Source organism: Sarcophilus harrisii, chromosome 1 (genome assembly GCF_902635505.1).
Source record: "Sarcophilus harrisii chromosome 1, mSarHar1.11, whole genome shotgun sequence".
NCBI lineage: Eukaryota > Metazoa > Chordata > Mammalia > Dasyuromorphia > Dasyuridae > Sarcophilus > Sarcophilus harrisii.
Genome location: NC_045426.1, coordinates 278972143 through 278991056, shown reverse-complemented (window position 1 = coordinate 278991056; position 18914 = coordinate 278972143). Strand labels below are relative to the sequence as shown.

Genomic DNA, 18914 nt, shown 5'->3' with positions numbered 1-18914 from the left:
TCAATTGTTGTTCAGTTGTATGCAAATCCTCATGACCCTATGGACTATACTATTCGTGGGGTTTTCTTGGCAAAGATACTAGAATGATCCACCATTTCTTTCTGTCTGAATAAAGGCAAATAGGGTTAAGTGTGATTTACCCAGTGTCATGCAGCTAGTAAGTATCCAAGGCTAAGTATGAAATCAGGCCTTCTCAACTCTAGGCTCATTAAGCTACTTAGCTACCACTGGGCTTATATCCCAAAGAGATCATAAAGAAAGGAAAGGGACCTGTATGTGCACGAATGTTTGTGGCAGCCCTCTTTGTAGTGGCTAGAAACTGGAAACTGAGTGGATGCCCATCAGTTGGAGAATGGCTGAATAAATTGTGGTATATGAATATTATGGAATATTATTGTTCTATAAGAAATGACCAACAGGATTATTTCAGAAAGGCCTGGAGAGACTTACACGAACTGATGCCAAGTGAAATGAACAGGACCAGGAGATCATTATATACTTCAACAACAATACTATGTGATGACCAGTTCTGATGGACCAGGCCATCCTCAGCAAGGAGATCAACCAAATCATTTCCAATGGAGCAGTAATGAACTGAACCAGCTACGCCCAGAGAAAGAACTCTGGGAGATGACTAAAAACCATTACATTGAATTCCTAATCCCCATATTTATGCCCACCTGCATTTTTGATTTACTTCACAAGCTAATTGTACAATATTTCAGAGTCTGATTCTTTTTGTACAGCAAAATAACGGTTTGGTCATGTATACTTATTATGTATCTAAGTTATATTTTAATATATTTAACATCTACTGGTCATCCTGCCATCTGGGGGAGGGGGTGAGAGTGGGGGGTAAGAGGTGAAAAATTGGAACAAGAGGTTTGGCAATTATTAATGCTGTAAAGTTACCCATACATATAACCTGTAAATAAAAGGCTATTAAATAAAATAATAATAATAATAATAAACACAGTTTTTTATTTCCTTTAAAAAAAAAAAGCTACTTAGCTACCTCTTCAATTAGCTAATACTTATACATAGAGCATTTTTCTTTAAGATTCTTCTTGATTGTTAGTACATAAATTACCTAAAATAAAAAAAAAAAGAGAGACCATCATACATGGCAGTCAGACAGGCTATGTGCTTCCTTCGAATATTTCTAACTTTTATGATCTCTAAAAACTGTCTTCAGGTATCAAGCTTTCTCATATCCTTAACAGACCATACAAATCGGTAATAGCTTCATGGCCATTACATTATCATTTCCTTTGTGGGGAATACCCCACATAAATAGCTACATGATTCCCTTATCTAAGAAAAAACTGATATTTTGCCTTACATTCTTGTTAGCTGGGCAACCTGGTCATCCCACCAACTTCCCAGTTGACATAGTAATAGATTTCCAGTTTCTGCCCAATTTTGTGATTTCTTGGTGATATTTTCAACTTTTCCTCTGTCTTTCTAATGAGTCAGTGAAGTGCTTGGTCAAATATATATTAAACCTGCCAAATTATTCTATGGACCCATTACCTTGAATTCATTGTTCAACTCTATCCAAAAAAAAAAAAAAAAAAAAAGCCTTAAACATGATTCTTTCTAAACTAAACTATCATTTACCTTCTGAAAAGCATTATGTTTTTAATTAACAGCTTCTACCCATATCTTAATTCCTCCATGAAGATCATACTGTCCCTTTTCTTCTGCATATTCAGAGATTAGCACTAACTCCCCTTGAAATCATGGACAATTTCCAAACAATGAACTTCAATCCTTCTAAAGTGGTACCACTCAGGTCAGTGGTTAGTCTCCCAATGATACATGCTATCCCTGCCTGATTAGTTGCAAAGATGCAGGGCTGTCTCTCAGCGACTAGCCAAGTAAAGATAATATTTTTCCCTACTGTTCCTTGATAATAGACAGGGATTCCATAGTGGCATATGACAGAGGGGAAACCCTCTTGTGTGAGGGATAATTAACTTCAAAGTTATTTTTGCTGGAGGCCTTATAAATAATTCTCCAACCTGTTTGCTAGCTAATTCTTTCAGATTATTGGGAGGAAGAAAGGTGCCTCTATCCTTACTAGTAAATTTATCACTATCTATCAAAGGGATGCCCAACTCTGGACAGTCTTCCCTAATGAGTGGAAATTGAACTCAAGTCTGTGAATCTGATGACATACCATTCCTGCTCAGAACCCCTCTTGAATTTGTTTCATTTCCAAGTTCCAAATTAGCATAGGATCCTATCATGAAGCACATAACACTACCGAGAAAACAAGACATCACAAAACTCCTGTTAAAACAACAGCCACATGTCACATGAGAGAAGACAATAAAAACTCTGTTCTTCTACAGCTAAGCCACTAGAACTTTACCTTCCATCTACTTCTTCATCATAATGTAATCTAGTCAGACTATATCAAGGTCAGACCAATTTGACCAATATTCACCAGCATCAAAAGTAACATAAAACTGGGTTAAATACCCACCAAATCTGGGTGAAAACCTGATAATTATCTCTGGTGCAAAACCTGAGCTGAGTTCACCAGTAACAGAAAATAAAACCCTGAAAGATAGAATTTCTGGATAATTAATACTCAATTTATTAATTAGGTTAGCTATCAATCAATAAATTGATGGTCAGTGGTTTCTCTTGGTAATCAAAACTCCAAAGTTCTTTAAATACCTTCTGAAAGGGAATTCCCTTGGCAAGTGAAACATCAATCCTTATCGCTTGGTATTTAAAGAGTAGGTGAGCTAAAACTCTTTAGCTGAGAGCATGGCTTGACCATGAGATTTAGCAGCCTCCAGCAATCTGGACAGAGGAAAAAGATCTCCATCTGGACCTTTCTGGCTAGTTTTCTCCTTCATGAACTGATTCATCCTAAATTCCAGTGAAGGGGACCAAGGAGAGGAGTACCTTCCTTCAGGGCAAGTCTTCACCTGGATTTTCCTTATATTCTCAACAGAAATTAGGTCTCCTTGTCGGGTAGGGTTCCACTTCTTCCTTGAAAGCTAAGAACAATCTCATCAATCAGGTATGCCCTTCAGAGATGGGTTGACCTTAACAGGAGTTGGGCCTTTCCATAAAAGGAAAAAGAGTGGATCATAATAATTAGTTATTAATATAATAGTATGATTCTAATTCTTTCACTTGTCCCTATATTCATTGCTAACACTGTTCCTTATCTCATGAACAACTCCATCTAAGCTCCTCTCTTCTATGTTCATTGTTCATGTTCCACTTTAGTGAGGGGTCCCAGCTGAGCTCCCTCATGCCATACTTGATATTAACACAGATGGTTGATTTGATCATTTCAAGTGGCCATAAGAAATATAACTGTCTTGCCCTTCCAATCTCACCATATGGTCCTCTCAATTCACTCTATCCAGGTAGTTAAAGGCTATTTCCCAATACTGTACACTGGGCCCATCATCTACTAGCTGGGGATTATTCATAGTAATGAGCAATTCAATATTGTTTAAAACTTCATCTCCCTCACTCTTTAATTTTCTTCCTCTTGGTTCGTTATGGATTTTGTTTTCACTTTGCATAAATTCATATAAGTCTTCCCAGGTTTTTTTTGAAACATTCTGCTTGTTAGTTCTTATAGCATAATAATCATATACCATGAGTTGTTCAGTTTTTCCTCAATTATGGGCTTCCCCCACAATTTTCAATTCTCTGCCAACACAAAAAGAGATGCTGTGAATATTTTTGTGTTCTTGTCTGTCTGTCTGTCTCTCTCTCTCTCGGATATAGACCTGGTAATAGTTTTGCTGGGTCAAAAGGTACATACTTTTAGAGCCCTTTGGGCATAGTTCCAAACTGTTCTTCAGAATGATTAGACTAGTTTGCAACTCTACCAATGATATATTAATGTACCTATTTTTTCATATCCCCTCCAGCATTAATCATTTATCTTTTCTGCCATGTTAGCCAATCAGAAAAATGAGATATTAGCTGAGAGTTATTTTAGTTTTCATTTCTCTAATTAATAGTAGATATAACTGGAGGCCCAATGATGTGGTGCTGGACCTAGATTTAGGAAGACCTAAGTTCAAATTTGAGCTCAAACACTTACTAGCCATGTATCATTTAGCCTCCATTTGCCTTATCACACTAGAGAAGGAAATGACAAACTAATCCTAAATCTTTTCCAAGAAAATCCCATGGACAGTATAGTATAGTTCAAGGGGTCATAAAGACATGACTGAAAGACTGAATAACAACAATCAGTAGTGATTTAAAGCATTTTTTAATGTGTCTATTGATAGCTTTAATTTCTTCTTCTGAAAACTGCCAGTTCATATCTTTTGTTCATTTTTCCATTGGGGAATGGTTCTTATTTTTTATAAATTTGATTCAGTTGCTATATATTTGAGAAATAAAGCCTTTATCAAAGAAACTTATAAAAGAAATTTTCCTGCTTTTCTTCTAATTTTGGCAGCATTAGTTTTGTTTGTGCAATTTTTTTTTAATTTCATGTAATCAAAATTATCCATTTTACTTCCTGTAATATTTTCTATCTCTTATTTTGTCATAAATTTTCCCCTTGTTCATAGATCTGAGAAGTAAATTTTTCCATGATCCTTAATTTATTGATGGTATCACCCTTTATTTCTAAATAATTTACCCCTTTTAACCTTATTTGGTATATGGTATGAGATTATGCCAATAAAATCACAAGTTTAATTAAAAACAAAGCACACAATAATAACAAAAAAGACCTCTTTGATTTGATTCAATAAATGTTTACTAAGCCCTGAGAATAGAAAGACATACAAAAAGTCCTTGACCTTAATAAACTTACAGTCTACAAAAGTACAGAGAAAAAAAGTTAAAACTCCTTCCCAAATCATTGAGATCCCACAGACTCTAACGTTATAATGGAACCAGGTCAGAGCTGTCCCCATAACCAGAAAACTTAAACAAGGCTGCTAAAGAGGTTCAGTTTCATTTCACCCACTTCACACATGCATGTTTGATGACACAAAAGGAAACCTGAGAATTTTTGGACCCCATCTTCACTCCTCTAACAAAGTCACTCAGGAATTGCTAGCTCTGCCTGCTATAAAAGACTGTGCACACATGTTCCCTGACAGAAACGTACACAAATTAGCTGATAACTACAACCCAGGTCTTTGATTTCAAGTCTTTTGCTATTGGGTCTTGTTTTTCCAAGAACTTCATAGTTACCAGATTTACTCTAAAATGACCTAAACCTTATTAGTAGGTGAATGTAGGGGTATTTGTTCTTCGTTTTGGAGGAGGACCATGACATGAGAGAGATGATGCCATGACATGCAGGTGAATTAGATTTAAGTGAAGGAGGGCTGTGCAAGGTCACCTGCCTCACTTTTTCCTCTAGAACTATCAGGGTCCAGTGGCAAGATATAGATCAGGATGACTGGAGTGGTGGGGTGAAGAAGGTATTAATTAAATAAAAAATGAAATAAAATAATCAAATTTAAATATTAGTTTAAAATATATTTATGTGTGTATACTTATAATATTTCATTTAATATATTATGATATTATATAATAATCACATATAATATAATATTTAATTTCTTCCAAACTGTTTCCATGAGTTAAGGAGTTTGATTCATAGGATTAGTGTGGGAGAACTGGAGGAAGTAAGACTCATGGTCCTACTGGGGATCCTTCAAAGAGCCTTGCTCAAGGGGACATGCCTCCATCACTCATGCAGGAGATGTTCATGTAGAGGCTTTTTGAGAAATCTCCCTAGTATTTCCTTTAATTATTATTTTCTTAAAAATCATTTTCATGGGAAAGGAGTCCATAAGTTTCCTAAGTTTGACAATAGGGTCCATGACAAAACAGAGTTTAGAAACCCTGTTCTAAAGAAAAGATCCTGGTACCTCTCTCTTATAGAGAACTTTACAACTTATACTGTATTTTCTTTACAACAGACTGGTGGGGTATTTTCTCCATAATATAGGGGAGAAAATTGACACTTTTTTGACTAATGGCTTCCCCAAAGCCATACACACAGCTGTTATCGGAGCCTGGAATATCAGTCCACATCTGATTCCAAGTCACCCATTTTCTACTACTTTAGCTCAAAAGAAGGGAGAAAGTAAACTAGATCTCAGAGAAATAGGAAGATTAAAGAAAGTCTTGGGTTGGGAAGAAAGGGGGTTGGGAGAGAAAAACAAGAATGTATTGAATTTCTTCTAACCTCAGAAATAGGGAGACAGTATCTTATATTAGATTTCTAGAACAGTACACTTAGAGCCCTAATGAGCTGAATTCAAATCCCACCTCTAATGCTAGGGATAATAACGTCTACCTCAAATGTGAAGATTAAATATTTCTACAAAGTGCTAAGCACAGTTCCTGGCACATAGTAAGTACTTTAAAAATACTTTTTCCTTTCTCCTTTCCTATCTTATTACCTCTGGGATCTCTGGTAAATCACTTAATCTTCTTCATCTTCAGTTCACCCATATGTAAAATGGAGTTGATAATACTGGTAGGACTTATTCACAGGATTCTTGAGAGGCTAAAATGTGCAAAATTGAAAAGTTCTTTGAAGACCTTAAAATCATTCTATCAAATATCATCGATTTTGAAACAGAGATAATTTCCTGTTTATTTTCTTCTCACAAACTGGTTTCTTCTTATAGAAGCCACATTATAACTCAGAGAAGATTTAATAGCAAATATGGATTTAGGGCTCAAAAACCCAGTTTTGTGATACTTAAAGAAAAAAGAAACATCGCTTGCAATCTTATCATTGCATTGCAAAGAACAGTCATATCTTGTTTTCTTAAGCCTTAGTTCAGACCCTTGTTTCTTTTAACCTGAACTACTCCAACTGCCTTCTAACTGGTATCTCCAGGTCATTCTGCAGAATACTTCCATATTTATCTTCATAAAAATGACTTTGGGAAACCAGCATCTCAGAATCACAATACCTTGATGGTTGGGAGGCGTGTCAGAGGGCACCTAATCCAACCCACACTTGAACAGGAATCCCTGTGAGGTGTTTATCCAGCTTCTACATGCTGTTCTTTAGTCATTTTTAAATCATGCCCAACTCTTCGTGACCCTATTTGAGGTTTTCTTGGCAAAGATATTAAAATGGTTTGTCATTTCCTTCTCTAGCTCATTTTGCAGATGAAGCAAATAGTGTTAAGTGACTTACCAGGGTCACACATCGAGTAAGTGACAGATTAGATTTGAACCAGAAAGATGGTCTTTCTGCACTCTATTGCCCCACCTTTCTGCTTCTATATACAGTTGGCCAAGGAAGAGAGGCTATTTCCTTCCAAGTTACACTATGCCACTTCAAGATAATTCCTTTCCACAGATTGAATTTTGAGGTAGAAATCCATGTGAGCTCATTTGAATCTCAATACTCATCTTCACTAGTTAAACCAGATTGTCTTCAGTATTGATTTCAGAGAACAAATTCTACAAATGCTTGAACATATATCCAGAAAATCAGTATTAATGAGTCAACTATTAGTCTTTCAATTATAGAAGATAAATTCAAAATGTACTTTAAAATAATATGTTCCATAGGTTTATTTAGACATTACTAATTCATCAAAGCCACTAGGACATGTAAGGCTAATAACTCTCATTTGCTGTCCTTTATTTCTTTATATCCTTTTTGAGGTCACTGCTTTGCTACATCCAAAACCTCCTAACAAATATTTGAGCAAATGCAATGGTCCCAGGGCTATAAACATCTGGACCAGTTCCCTCCTACCTCAGCTAGTCTTTTGAATCTCAATCCCTGGGCAAATGGCTCTACATTTTGTCTACCTTATCCCATTATTCATTGGGAAGCTCTGATGTCTATTGTGTGTGGCTGATAAGTGAGCATGCTGCTGCCTAAGCAGTGAAGCCATCAGAGTCTCTAAACACTGTCCCTAATTGTATTCCCTGTTCTCTGATACCAGATGCAGTAAATTACATTTACACCCAGCCCCCTGACTTGCCAATTCTCTATTCACGAACAACAGAATCATCTCCTGAGCAAGACGGGACGAGCAGGGTAGCTGGTAAGTCTGGAGGAACTCCGTATTTATAAATGCCAAACCAGGGTCTGGGTCCGTTATACTGATAACTTTAATGCTGGGCCTCTTACCCAGATACTTTTCTATCAGGCTAGGTCTTGTTAGTCATCCTTTCTCAAGCAAATCCCCTCCCAAGAAATGTATGGGAAGAAGAAATGAGATATATTTAGTATTGTGGGACTTTATGGAAGGCCACATAGGGGAACCAATAATATTAGGGGTTGGGGTGGAGAATGCCCATTGGAATATGCATATTTGTCTGCCATTTTCATTACTCTGCTTTATATTTGTCACTCTGTGTCAAAGTAAGTCTGTATATTAAATATCATTATCCTCCTTCAATAACTTCCATTTACTCCAGTTGGGACTCAACTTTTTTTTTTTAGGAAAAAAGTATTTTAAGATACTAATTCTAAGTGTTTTAAATGGCCTATTTTTGCACATTATCTAACACTTTGGGAATTCTTTATCCATCTACACACACACACACACACACACACACACACACACACACATAGTGTTTCTCTCCTCTCTCTCTCTCTCTCAATTAAAGGCAAGTGAGTATGGTCATTCTCAGTCTTATTGGCTTCTGAAAAATGTCTTTTAAAGAATATGGTGTGATTTTTCCTTTTGCTGTTGTTTCTTGTATTTATGGATGTCTCCAGAGTAATGTACTAGGAAGATTATGTAGATTATGTACTTTTGTGTCTCACTTTAGATGTGTAGATATGTTCAGTAAAATTGAGTATAAGTGATTGAAAACAAACATATCAAATCATGCTTTCAGTGTACTAGGAGAACTTGCTATTTAAAGGAACTCTTTGATAAAACCTTTTGTAAAACAATAGGAACTGGATCTATAATTTCATTGGGATGAGCCCCTGGATAAGGACCATCCTCCTGCTAATGCAGGTTGGCATCTTCTCTGCATCTCATTGGCTTACAAAGTTGTCTAGAACAGTTAGAGATTGCCTAAGGTCACACAGGCAATAAATAAATAGAGTAGTAGAAATGAACCTAGATTTCCCTGCCTTCCATATCAACTCTCCATTCCACTGCTCTGCTCTTTCTCATAAAAAGAAAAAAAAATAAAATCATGGAGTCAGAGGAGATCATAGAGGTGATCTAGTAGTACATATCAATCACTTTAATATAAATATAAACTAAAAATATATAAATATAAATTCATTTGGTACAGATGCCATAGTCCAAGAAAATTTATTGCTTGTATCTAAAGGTTAATGCATATAGGAGCTCATGTAAAACTTTTGTTTAGTTGTGTCTAACTCTTCATGACATCATTTTGGGATTTTCTTAGTAAAGATACTAGAGTGGTTTGCCATTTTCTTCTCCAGCTCATTTTATAGATGAGAAAACTGAGACAAATAAAATGAAGTGACCTACCTAGGATAACACAACTAGGAAGTGTCTGAGGCTGATTTTGAATTCAGGAAGATGAGCTTCTGACTTCAAACGTGGTAATCTTTCCACCTGACTGTCCATGTAAAACTAATAGACTGTCAAATTTTCTTTGTAGACTGGGGTAGAAGGGAGGGAAAGATAGAGACAAATGATTCAAAGATTTTTCATTGCACATATACAATTCAAATGTAACTTACAATCTTAGGAAACTGTTCACAATTAATATATGTCAAAGCCAGTACTTGAATCCAGGTTTCCTTAACTCCAAAACCAGCACTCTATCTACTACCCGACTTTCCTTTCCACATTTCTATTTTGTTGTTCTTGTTTAGTCATTTTAGTTATGTTCCCCTCTTTGTGACCCCATTTAGGATTTTATTGGCAGAGATACTGGTTTGCCAGTATTTCTTTCTATAGCTCATTTTACAGATAAGGAAATTGAGGTAAATGGAAATAAGTGACTTGTCCAGAGTCACACAGATGATAAGTGTCTAAGATACTCCTACTCAGGAAGGTGAGTGTTCCTGACTTCAGGCCCTCTAGTCTATTCACTGTGTCACCTAACTGCCCTCTATATTTCCATAATCCCTCACATACTAGCCTACTAAACATAACTAAAAGTCACTCTATGTCACAAAAGCATAGATTTCCACAGTTAAGCATTTATTTATTACTTACAAAATCAAAGTTTGAAACCTGCAAGCAGGACACTGGATTTGCCTCTTATTTAAATTTATAGTCATTAGTAAATCTGGATGTGATTAGCACTGGACTTCTCACCCTGAGGTTAAATGGCTAAAAAATTTACAGGCAAATGAGAAGTGTGGCTTCCTGAAACATCAAGAGTTTGTGTAATAGTGCCAAAGGAAGAGAGAAAGTTCTTATGAGGTCAACACAATTTATTAACTGTTCAAAAATCACAGGTCATTCCTTTTGTTATTGGGTATCTCAATGGTCATAGACCCCATTTTTCATTTCTTTCTTTGTTTTGAAAAACATTTGTGGATAGATCCCTTTCTTAGTCATTTCCTGTCATTTAAATTGTCCTCTCCTCCCTCCAAACAAATCACAGTTGAGACAGAGTAAGAGTTGAAGAAAAAAAGGAGATAGGCAAAAAAGTTGATATATAAGAGGATATAGTTTTCAGTGGTTGTACCATTTATGTGCAAAGAAATATAATTTTTAAAAACTTAAATGCATATGTGCCTGCATTCTTTTCATTCATTCAATACTTAAATATTTTAGATGCCTTTTGTATGTAGAACAATGTGATAACAAACTTAAGTAAGTCTGAATCCCTGCTCTTATGGGACTTTATGAAATAAGAGGTTGAAGTACATTAGAAAAGTATAAAACAGAGTACTGTTTGGTTACAAAAGGTTTCGATCCAGAGCCAAAGAAGGTTTTGTGATGGAAGTTAAAGCAGCTAGAGACAAGAAGATCTGAGTTTAAATCTAATAGCTGTGTAATTCTAGACAACTCATTTGATCTTTACCTGTTTCCTCATCTGTTAAATGGGGATAATAATAATAGCATCTATCCTTCAGGATTGTTGTGAGGACCAAAAGAGATATACAGGAAGTGCTCCATAAATGTTAGTTGTCATTATTACCATTATTATTCATTGAATTCCTCTGGAGTTCAAATCCAGCCTTAGATACTATCTTTATGACCCTGACAAGTCATCTGTAAAATAGGGATAATAATAGCATCTACTCTCCAGGATGATTGATCAAATGAAATAAATTTGTAAAGCACTTTGGAAACTTTAAAGCTATAAATAAATATAAATATAATAAATATAATAATTTATATTATTAATTTATTAATAATAAAATATAAATATTGATATTGCTATTTATTAATTTATATTATTATATTATTTTATTTATATTATTATAATTTATAAATATAAATGCTAGTTACAAAATTAAGAAGACTTGGAGATTCAACAGATGAAAATTTAAGAGTCACAGATATAAAAGTAGAAGTCTCTTCATTTTATAACAGCAAAGTAAGGCTCAGCAAACTTGTGATTTGTGTGAAGTTATGCAGCTAATAATAAAAAATAATATTGTTATAATATTATAAATAAATAATGTATAACATAACATATAACAAGTATCAAATGGAGAATTTAACTTGAAAGCCTGTGTTCTTTCTTTCCACTATAACATGTTGCCTAATCAGTGATTAATCAGATTGATTTTTTTTAACTTCCTTGCCTCCCCTAAAGCCAGAATGGAATGTTGTGGGGGTCTGCCTGTAGTCTACCTCTGTTCTAGATCAGTATCTGAATCGAAAGAGAGACACCACTCTGAATTATTATTAGTAATAATAGAAGAGTAATGAATGAGATAATAATAGCCTTATGTTTATATCACCAGCATCAAGAGAAGCAATGGGGAAATGGTGCCTTCAGTAAAGAATAATAAAGAAAAGTGGGCTATACATTGCAGTCTGGATTAAATCCAGAGCTATTGTTGCTATTTCTGAGATATTTGACAGGCCACTTTATGAGCCTGTCCCTCAAATATCTCAGCTATAAAATGAAGGAGTTGAATTACTTAGGAGAATCCTTCTTTCTTTCCTTCCTTCCTTCTTTCCTTCTTTCTGAGTTAAAATCAGGTTTTTTATACTTCCTAGCAAGTTCTTAACCTTGTTGACCCTCAGTTTTTTCATCTGTAAAATAAGGATTTAAAAGAAAAAAGAATGCATTATCTAACTCAGGAGCTATTTTGACCATAAAATATGAGATTATCATAATTATTTATTCTCCCATTAGAACTACAGTTATTCCATAATTCACATGAAAATATTAGATACCTATGATGTGCTAGATTTTATAATGAATACATTTATATGATGCTAATGCACTGGAGCAGCTAGATAGCACTGCAGTGGATAGAGTGCTGGATCTAGGATCAGGAAGACTCATCTTCCTGAGTTCAAATCCAACCTCAGACACTGACAAACTCTGTGATCCTAGGCAAGTCATTTAACTCCTATTTGCCTCAGTTTCTTTATCTGATAAATGAATTGGAGAAGGAAATGGAAAATCATTCTGGTATCTTTGCCAAGAAAAGCCCAATGATGTCACGAACAGCTGGGCACAACTGAAAACAAGTATATAACAGCAATGTATTCATCATTGATACTAATTAGTTGATTCTAATTTGTGTATGCCCTTAAAGTTCAGTGAATTGCCTCCATATTAGAAACTCTTGGTTTTCCCATCTCTGTATATTCCCAATAGAACTAAATTGAATTTCCTTTCTTTTTCAAATCCATTAGAAAAGAAATGTTTATCAAGCACCTGTTGTCCCAGGCACCAAGTTACACACTTTACAAATATAGCATTTGATCCTCATAGTAACCTGTGAAGTAGATGCTAGTATTGTCCCCATTTTACAGTGAAGAAAACTTGAGGCAGACAGAGGTTCAATGACTTGTCTGGGATCATATAACTAGTAAGTAGCTAAAGCCAGATTTAAATTCTCTTTCTGACTCCAGGCCCAGGGCTCTATCTAGTTACTTTTGTATCCAGAAATAACATAGAATGATTGAGGAATAGGAGTGAGGTGTAAGATCCACAAAAGTATTCCTAAAGCCACAGAGCATAGTTTTATCTTCATGCTCCTAACCTACATCTGCCTCACTTCCTCCTACTCTCCCAAATCCCAATATCTAATTTTTACCTTGATCTTCCTACTTAGCAGGGGACTTAGATCACTAAAGAGCTTACTTGGATGTTACCCTTATTATATACCTAATCTCTGTAAGGGTGCTGTGGTCATGATAAAAGATATTGGGGAGGGGATATTTTATAGCCACCTGCATTATTCATTAGTCAAGCTAAACCCAGAGGCCACAGAATGTAATGCTACCTCTGTCTCCATTCACTTGCTATGGGCCTCTTGGCCAGTAGCTAATTTAACTATTTTGTGTCTTATTGTCCTCATCTTTACAATGAAAATAAAATTACCTCAGCCACTTCACAGATTGTAAAAAGTAAAAGAAAATTATTTGAAAGTAATTCATATATACATATAGAAATATATTTCTAGATATCTGCATACACATTAATATATATTGAGGAGGAGGGAATGGCTCTGTGATCTACTTAGCATGAAGAACTCCCAATAAGGAAAACATTTTTATCAGAGTTAATGAATTGTAACTTAGGAAGGAAGGAAGGAAGGAAGGAAGAAAGGAAGGAAGGAAGGAAGGAAGGGAAGGAAGGAAAGAAGGGAGGGAGAGAAGGAAGGCAGGAAGGAAGGAAGGCAGGAAGGAAGGAAGGAAGGAAGGAAGGAAGGAAGAAGGAAGGAAGGAAGAAGAAAGGAAGAAGGAAGGAAGGAAGGAAGGAAGGAAGGAAGGAAGGAAGGAAGGAAGGAAGGAAGGAAGGAAGGAAGGAAGAAAAGAAAGAAAGAAAGAAAGAAAGAAAGAAAGAAAGAAAGAAAGAAAGAAAGAAAGAAAGAAAGAAAGAAAGAAAGAAAGAAAGAAAGAAAGAAAGAAAGAAAGAAGGGAGGGAAGGAAAGTAGGAGACATCATTTATTAAGTACTTACTATGTTCTAGGCACGTGAAAAGCTCTTGGAATATAAATACAAGTAAATAGGATGATCTCTGTCCTCAATAAGCTTACATTTTAATGAAAAAAGATAACACATAAAAGGGTGCTAGAAAGAGTAGGGTACCCATGCAAAGGATGGTGAACAGCTACCAAGGGACCGTTAGATAGCACAGTGGGTAGACTGAAATCAGTCAGTTCTAAGTTCAAATCAGGCTTTACTAGCTATGTGAGCCTGGGCAAGTCACTTAACCTCTTTCTCTTTCAGTTTCCTCATGTGTAAATAGGGATAATAAAAGACTTTATCAGGATTGGTGTGAAGATAAAATGAGATAATATTTGAAAATGCTTTGGCAAATCTTAAAGCACTATATAATATTGCTAGGTATGTATAAGAAACCCCAAAACGTACATGTAGTAAGAAGTGTGCTGATAAATGTTTAAAAAAACAAAACAGGCTTTACAGAAAAAATTCATTGTACATACACATTTTTAAGTTTAATCCAAATTATCAACATTTTCTTAAGTCTAGACAATCAAGAAAACAATGAAGCAAGCCCTGATTTGTTAATAATTACAGATTTCTGAATTGTCAAGGCTCAATGTCCCTTAAAAAAGCTCACCTATTAGAGCTGGAAGACTGAGAAGTGGAGTCCAAGTTTCCAGTGAATTGGTGATGGTCTGAGAGTAAAGCTATAAGTCTTTCACAAAATTCTTCTTCCTTCATTGCCTCATAGCTTCAGAGAATTGGCCCCAGCTCAGTCATGGTTCCTTGAAATACTGGCTTTACCAGGCACTTCTTATTATGAATTTCCAATGTGAAAAGTACCATGTTGGCTACTGGAGAAGTTACAGACATTTCATATCATTATAACTCTCAACCTAGAAAGAATCCTAAAGACTATTTAATCTAATATGCTCATTTTGCAAATGAGGAAACTGAGACCCAAACAGATTAATTCACACAATAGGTAAATAGTAAAATTGGGATTTGAACTCTCATGTTCAGCTCTCTTTACATATTGCATGATGAAAGAACCATTCTTTCATGTAACTTACCCCAAGTAGTTTTCCCATGTAAGGAAATAAAAGCACATTCACAAATAACTATAATACACAGCAACTATATTAGAGGTTCAAAATTAAATGTGAGATCCAGGGATAGGAAGTGTGAGAAGATAAAGCGATAAAGAAGAGAAGATTCTCTAAAGGAGTTAACATTTGCTTTGGGCTTTCAGTGATGAGTAGAAAATAATTGGAGCAGCTAGATGACACAGTGAATCAAGTGCTGGACCAGAGTCAGGAAGAGTTATCTCTGTGAGTTGAAATCTGGCCTTAGAAACTTACTAGCTATGTGACTCTGGCCAAGTCACTTATCTTGTTTACTGCAGTTTCTTCATTTGTAAAATGAACTGGAGGAGGAAATGACAAACCATTTCAGTATCTTTGCTAAGAAAACTCCAAATGGGATCACAAAGAATCAGAGATGGCTGAAAAAACAATAACTGAACAACAAGAAAATAATTGAGTGAAGAGAGATTGAAGAAACTCTAAGCACAGGAAATAATATATGCATAGATGGGAAAATTCAGTCTATGTCCTGAGGGAAAAGAATAATTCAGCTTTAGTAAGAGGGTATAAGGTGTATAGTGGAGTACTATATGGTACTGTCTTATTCTACAAGAATATAAGCCTTGGAAGGTAAGAGAGCATAACTCTTGTGGAAGGGTTTGAATGCTAAGTGAAGTAGATTGAACTTTACTTGGTAGGACACAGAAAGCCATTTAAGATTTTCAAGCAAAAGCATAACATGATTAGATCTATTAATTAGGAACTTTAATTTGGCATTACTTAGAAGCAGGAGAAACAAAAAAGGCCCTTACGAGAATTGCATTGCCAAAATCCAATAAACCATTAAATTTTAAAATGTGTTACTTCATCTTAGGCCAAATTTGTAGTTTATTATGGCAAATGATGTGGACCTGGCAGTGTAGAATTAAAGTAAATTCATATTAGACCAACTTTATGCCTAAAAACTTATTTGGACTTGGACAAGTCTCTGAAGAGAGAGGTAGGGGAAGGAGGAGGGGGAGGAGAAGGGAAGAGGGAAAGGGAAAGGGAGAGGGAGAGGAAGAGGGAGAGGCAGAGAAGGAAGGGGAAAGAGAGAGAGAGAGAGACAGAGGGGGGGGGGAGGAAAGAGGGAGGGAAGCAAGAAAGGAAAGAAGAAAGGAAAAAAGGGAGGGAACAAAGAAGGGAGAGAGAGTGGAAGGAAGGGGTAAGTAAGGAGGGAACAAACGAACGAACAAACAAATGAACAGACTTTAAAGAATGCAGTAATCTCAACTGCCTTTCTTAGTAAAGCATAAGACAATGGATAAAAGGTTCATTACCTGAATTGATGTATAGATTTTAGGGAGTTTCTAAACTTGAATAGGGGAAAAATTCATTTTTATTTTCACTAATTTTTGAGTTCCTTTGTTATCCTATAAATTTTATTTTATGCAATTAAAAACATAAATTATTCTGAGAAGGGTCCATAAGCTTCATCAGTCTGCCAAACAGATCAATGATATTAGAAAGATAAAGAATTCTTACATTAAAATGGAGGTCTTAAATCTGTTTCTCTTTCAGGCTCCTTGAAATGTATGCTTCTTGTACTGAGTGTTATTATAAAATCTTCTCTTCATCATATCCATAGACACTTTTATCACCTTACTTAAAAGCTAGTAAGAATTCATAAGAAGGACAGCCTGAGTTAGCCATCAGTGTCTGTATGTTTTTTTCATTATGAAACAAGAAGAAAGTCATGTGTAGCTATAACCCTCAAATGTCCTTTCAGGGGCTTCCTCCATTCTACTTTAATCATTAGTTTTCCTGACAACTAAGTTTTCACCTGTTTTTACTTTCTTCTATTTCATTAGAAGTCCTTGTTCCCACCTTTCTTCTAATCGTTAGATAAAGTTGTAAGTTCTCAAGTATATTTCATGGACCCCTGGCTATTCCTGATACCTTTCATGGGATCCATGGGATCTATGGAATCAAAACTATTTTTGTAATAAGACTAAGACTTTATTTGCTTATCCCTTTCTCTTTACCTGTGAGAGACCACATATTTTTCATATGCTTCAGCCAAAATAATTTATCACCACAGATTCAATACAGAAAGATGTGAGAAGGTACTTATATTTTATTAAGTTAGATATTAAAGAGATTTGCAAAACTAAGTAAAAAACAATGCTACTTTTCTCACCAAATTTTTTTTGTTTTGGAAAATACACCTATTTTTCTTTAAAATGTTACTTATGTTAAGATGTAATGAGTTTATTATCATTTTAAATTAATTAACTTTTTTTTATCTTAGCTTTAATTTCTGATATGGTAAATATCAGTAGATACAACCTCACATCAACAAAAGTTCTTGGAATCCTGACACCAAAAAGTTTAAGAATTTTTCACTTAAGGATTCATGAAAAATAAAATTAAAATTCATCTGTTTTCCCAGCTCTAACTGCTTTGTGATACAGATTGTGTCTCTTTTATAGAGATACTATATTCCAGCAATAATTATTTAATGGTACTGTTCTATACTTTATGGATGATTATTGAGATTCTCTGAGTTAATTTTGTTTATTTAGGAAGGCTTACTTTGGAACCTAACCTTCCACTTACCCAGAGTGCACTTGCTTTCCTGTACTCTTAAACAATTGAAAATTTATAGGATTTTTAAGATCATAGATTAAAAACAGGAAGGGATCTCTCAGAAGCATTTTAATCCAAACCTCTTACTTTTTATAAATGAAGAAAATAAGGTCCAAACAAGTTGTCCAATGTCACACAAGCAGTTAAGTGATAGCTGATAATTGAATCTAGCTCCTTCAACTCCAAATCAAGTGCTCTTCCATCATTTAACTTTGTGTTGGGTTAGATTTGTGATTTTTTTTTAATGTTTTCCTCAGCTCCCAGAGATTGGACAAAACTATTATGCTTCATTTTGACCAAATCTCAGACTGATTCATGCTAAAAAGATCCAGATTTTAAGGAAAGTATCTTGTAAATTATCTTTATTTTTCCCAATTTAGCTGGTATCTTTGTGAGCAGTAGAAAACAGAAATGTTATCATGCAAAAAAAATATAAAAGTGTATGATTAAAAGCAGAAACATTTTGTTTCATATTGCCTTGATTGTAGATCAAAGTGTTGTCCTATTTTTGTTTTATTAAATGAGGAATAATTGGTATTATACTATCTCACAATTTTTCTAATCTTTATTAAATAAACATTCACCAAATTTTCCTATAATTAGGTAAAAATTAACTAGAGGAACTCAGGAGTTTAATATAAATTAGGATAGGGATAGAGATTTCACTGTGATTTCACTGACATGAGAACTCTCACATGAGGAAATATTCCCCTATCAGTTCATGTTGGCACTTTCTCTACAACTTGCTGCCCTGGGTCACATAGCTAGTATACATTAGAAGCAGGAATTGAACATGGATTTTCCTGCTTCTCAAGCTAACTCTTTATCCACTATAACTCTGGTTATTAAACTAAATTAACACTTTAAAACACATATATAACTTTTAAGATAGCATCTTTATAAGGAATCTACTAAATCTAAAAAGCCATTCTACTTAATTACTGCTAAAGTAGAAATCATTAAAAGTGTGTTTGGTAAAACTGACAAATCTAAGTTATACATCTACTTTTTTTTAAGGCAAACGGGGTTAAATGATTTGTTCAGGGTTACACAAGCTAGTAAGTGGCAAATTTGAACTCAGGTCTTATTGACTTCAGGGCCAGTGCTCTATCCACTGTGCCATCTAGCTGCCACTCCATCTGCTTCTTTAACCACTGCTCTATTGTGT

The 18914-nt window shown here is 35.0% G+C and overlaps 1 protein-coding gene across 8 annotated transcripts in view; it reads left to right on the top strand.

Annotated features, from left to right (window-relative positions):
- PALM2AKAP2 (PALM2 and AKAP2 fusion) overlaps window positions 1–18914 on the top strand; it is a 492110-nt gene that overhangs the window by 212643 nt on the left and 260553 nt on the right. For 6 of the 8 annotated variants that reach the window (XM_031943090.1, XM_031943074.1, XM_031943080.1 and 3 more), the window contains exon 6: window positions 7941–8042. The exons of the other annotated variants lie outside the window; for them this stretch is intronic. In XM_031943090.1, coding sequence (XP_031798950.1) covers window positions 7941–8042 — 102 coding nt within the window. The remainder of the gene's footprint in view (window positions 1–7940; window positions 8043–18914) is intronic. 8 annotated transcript variants of the gene reach the window in all.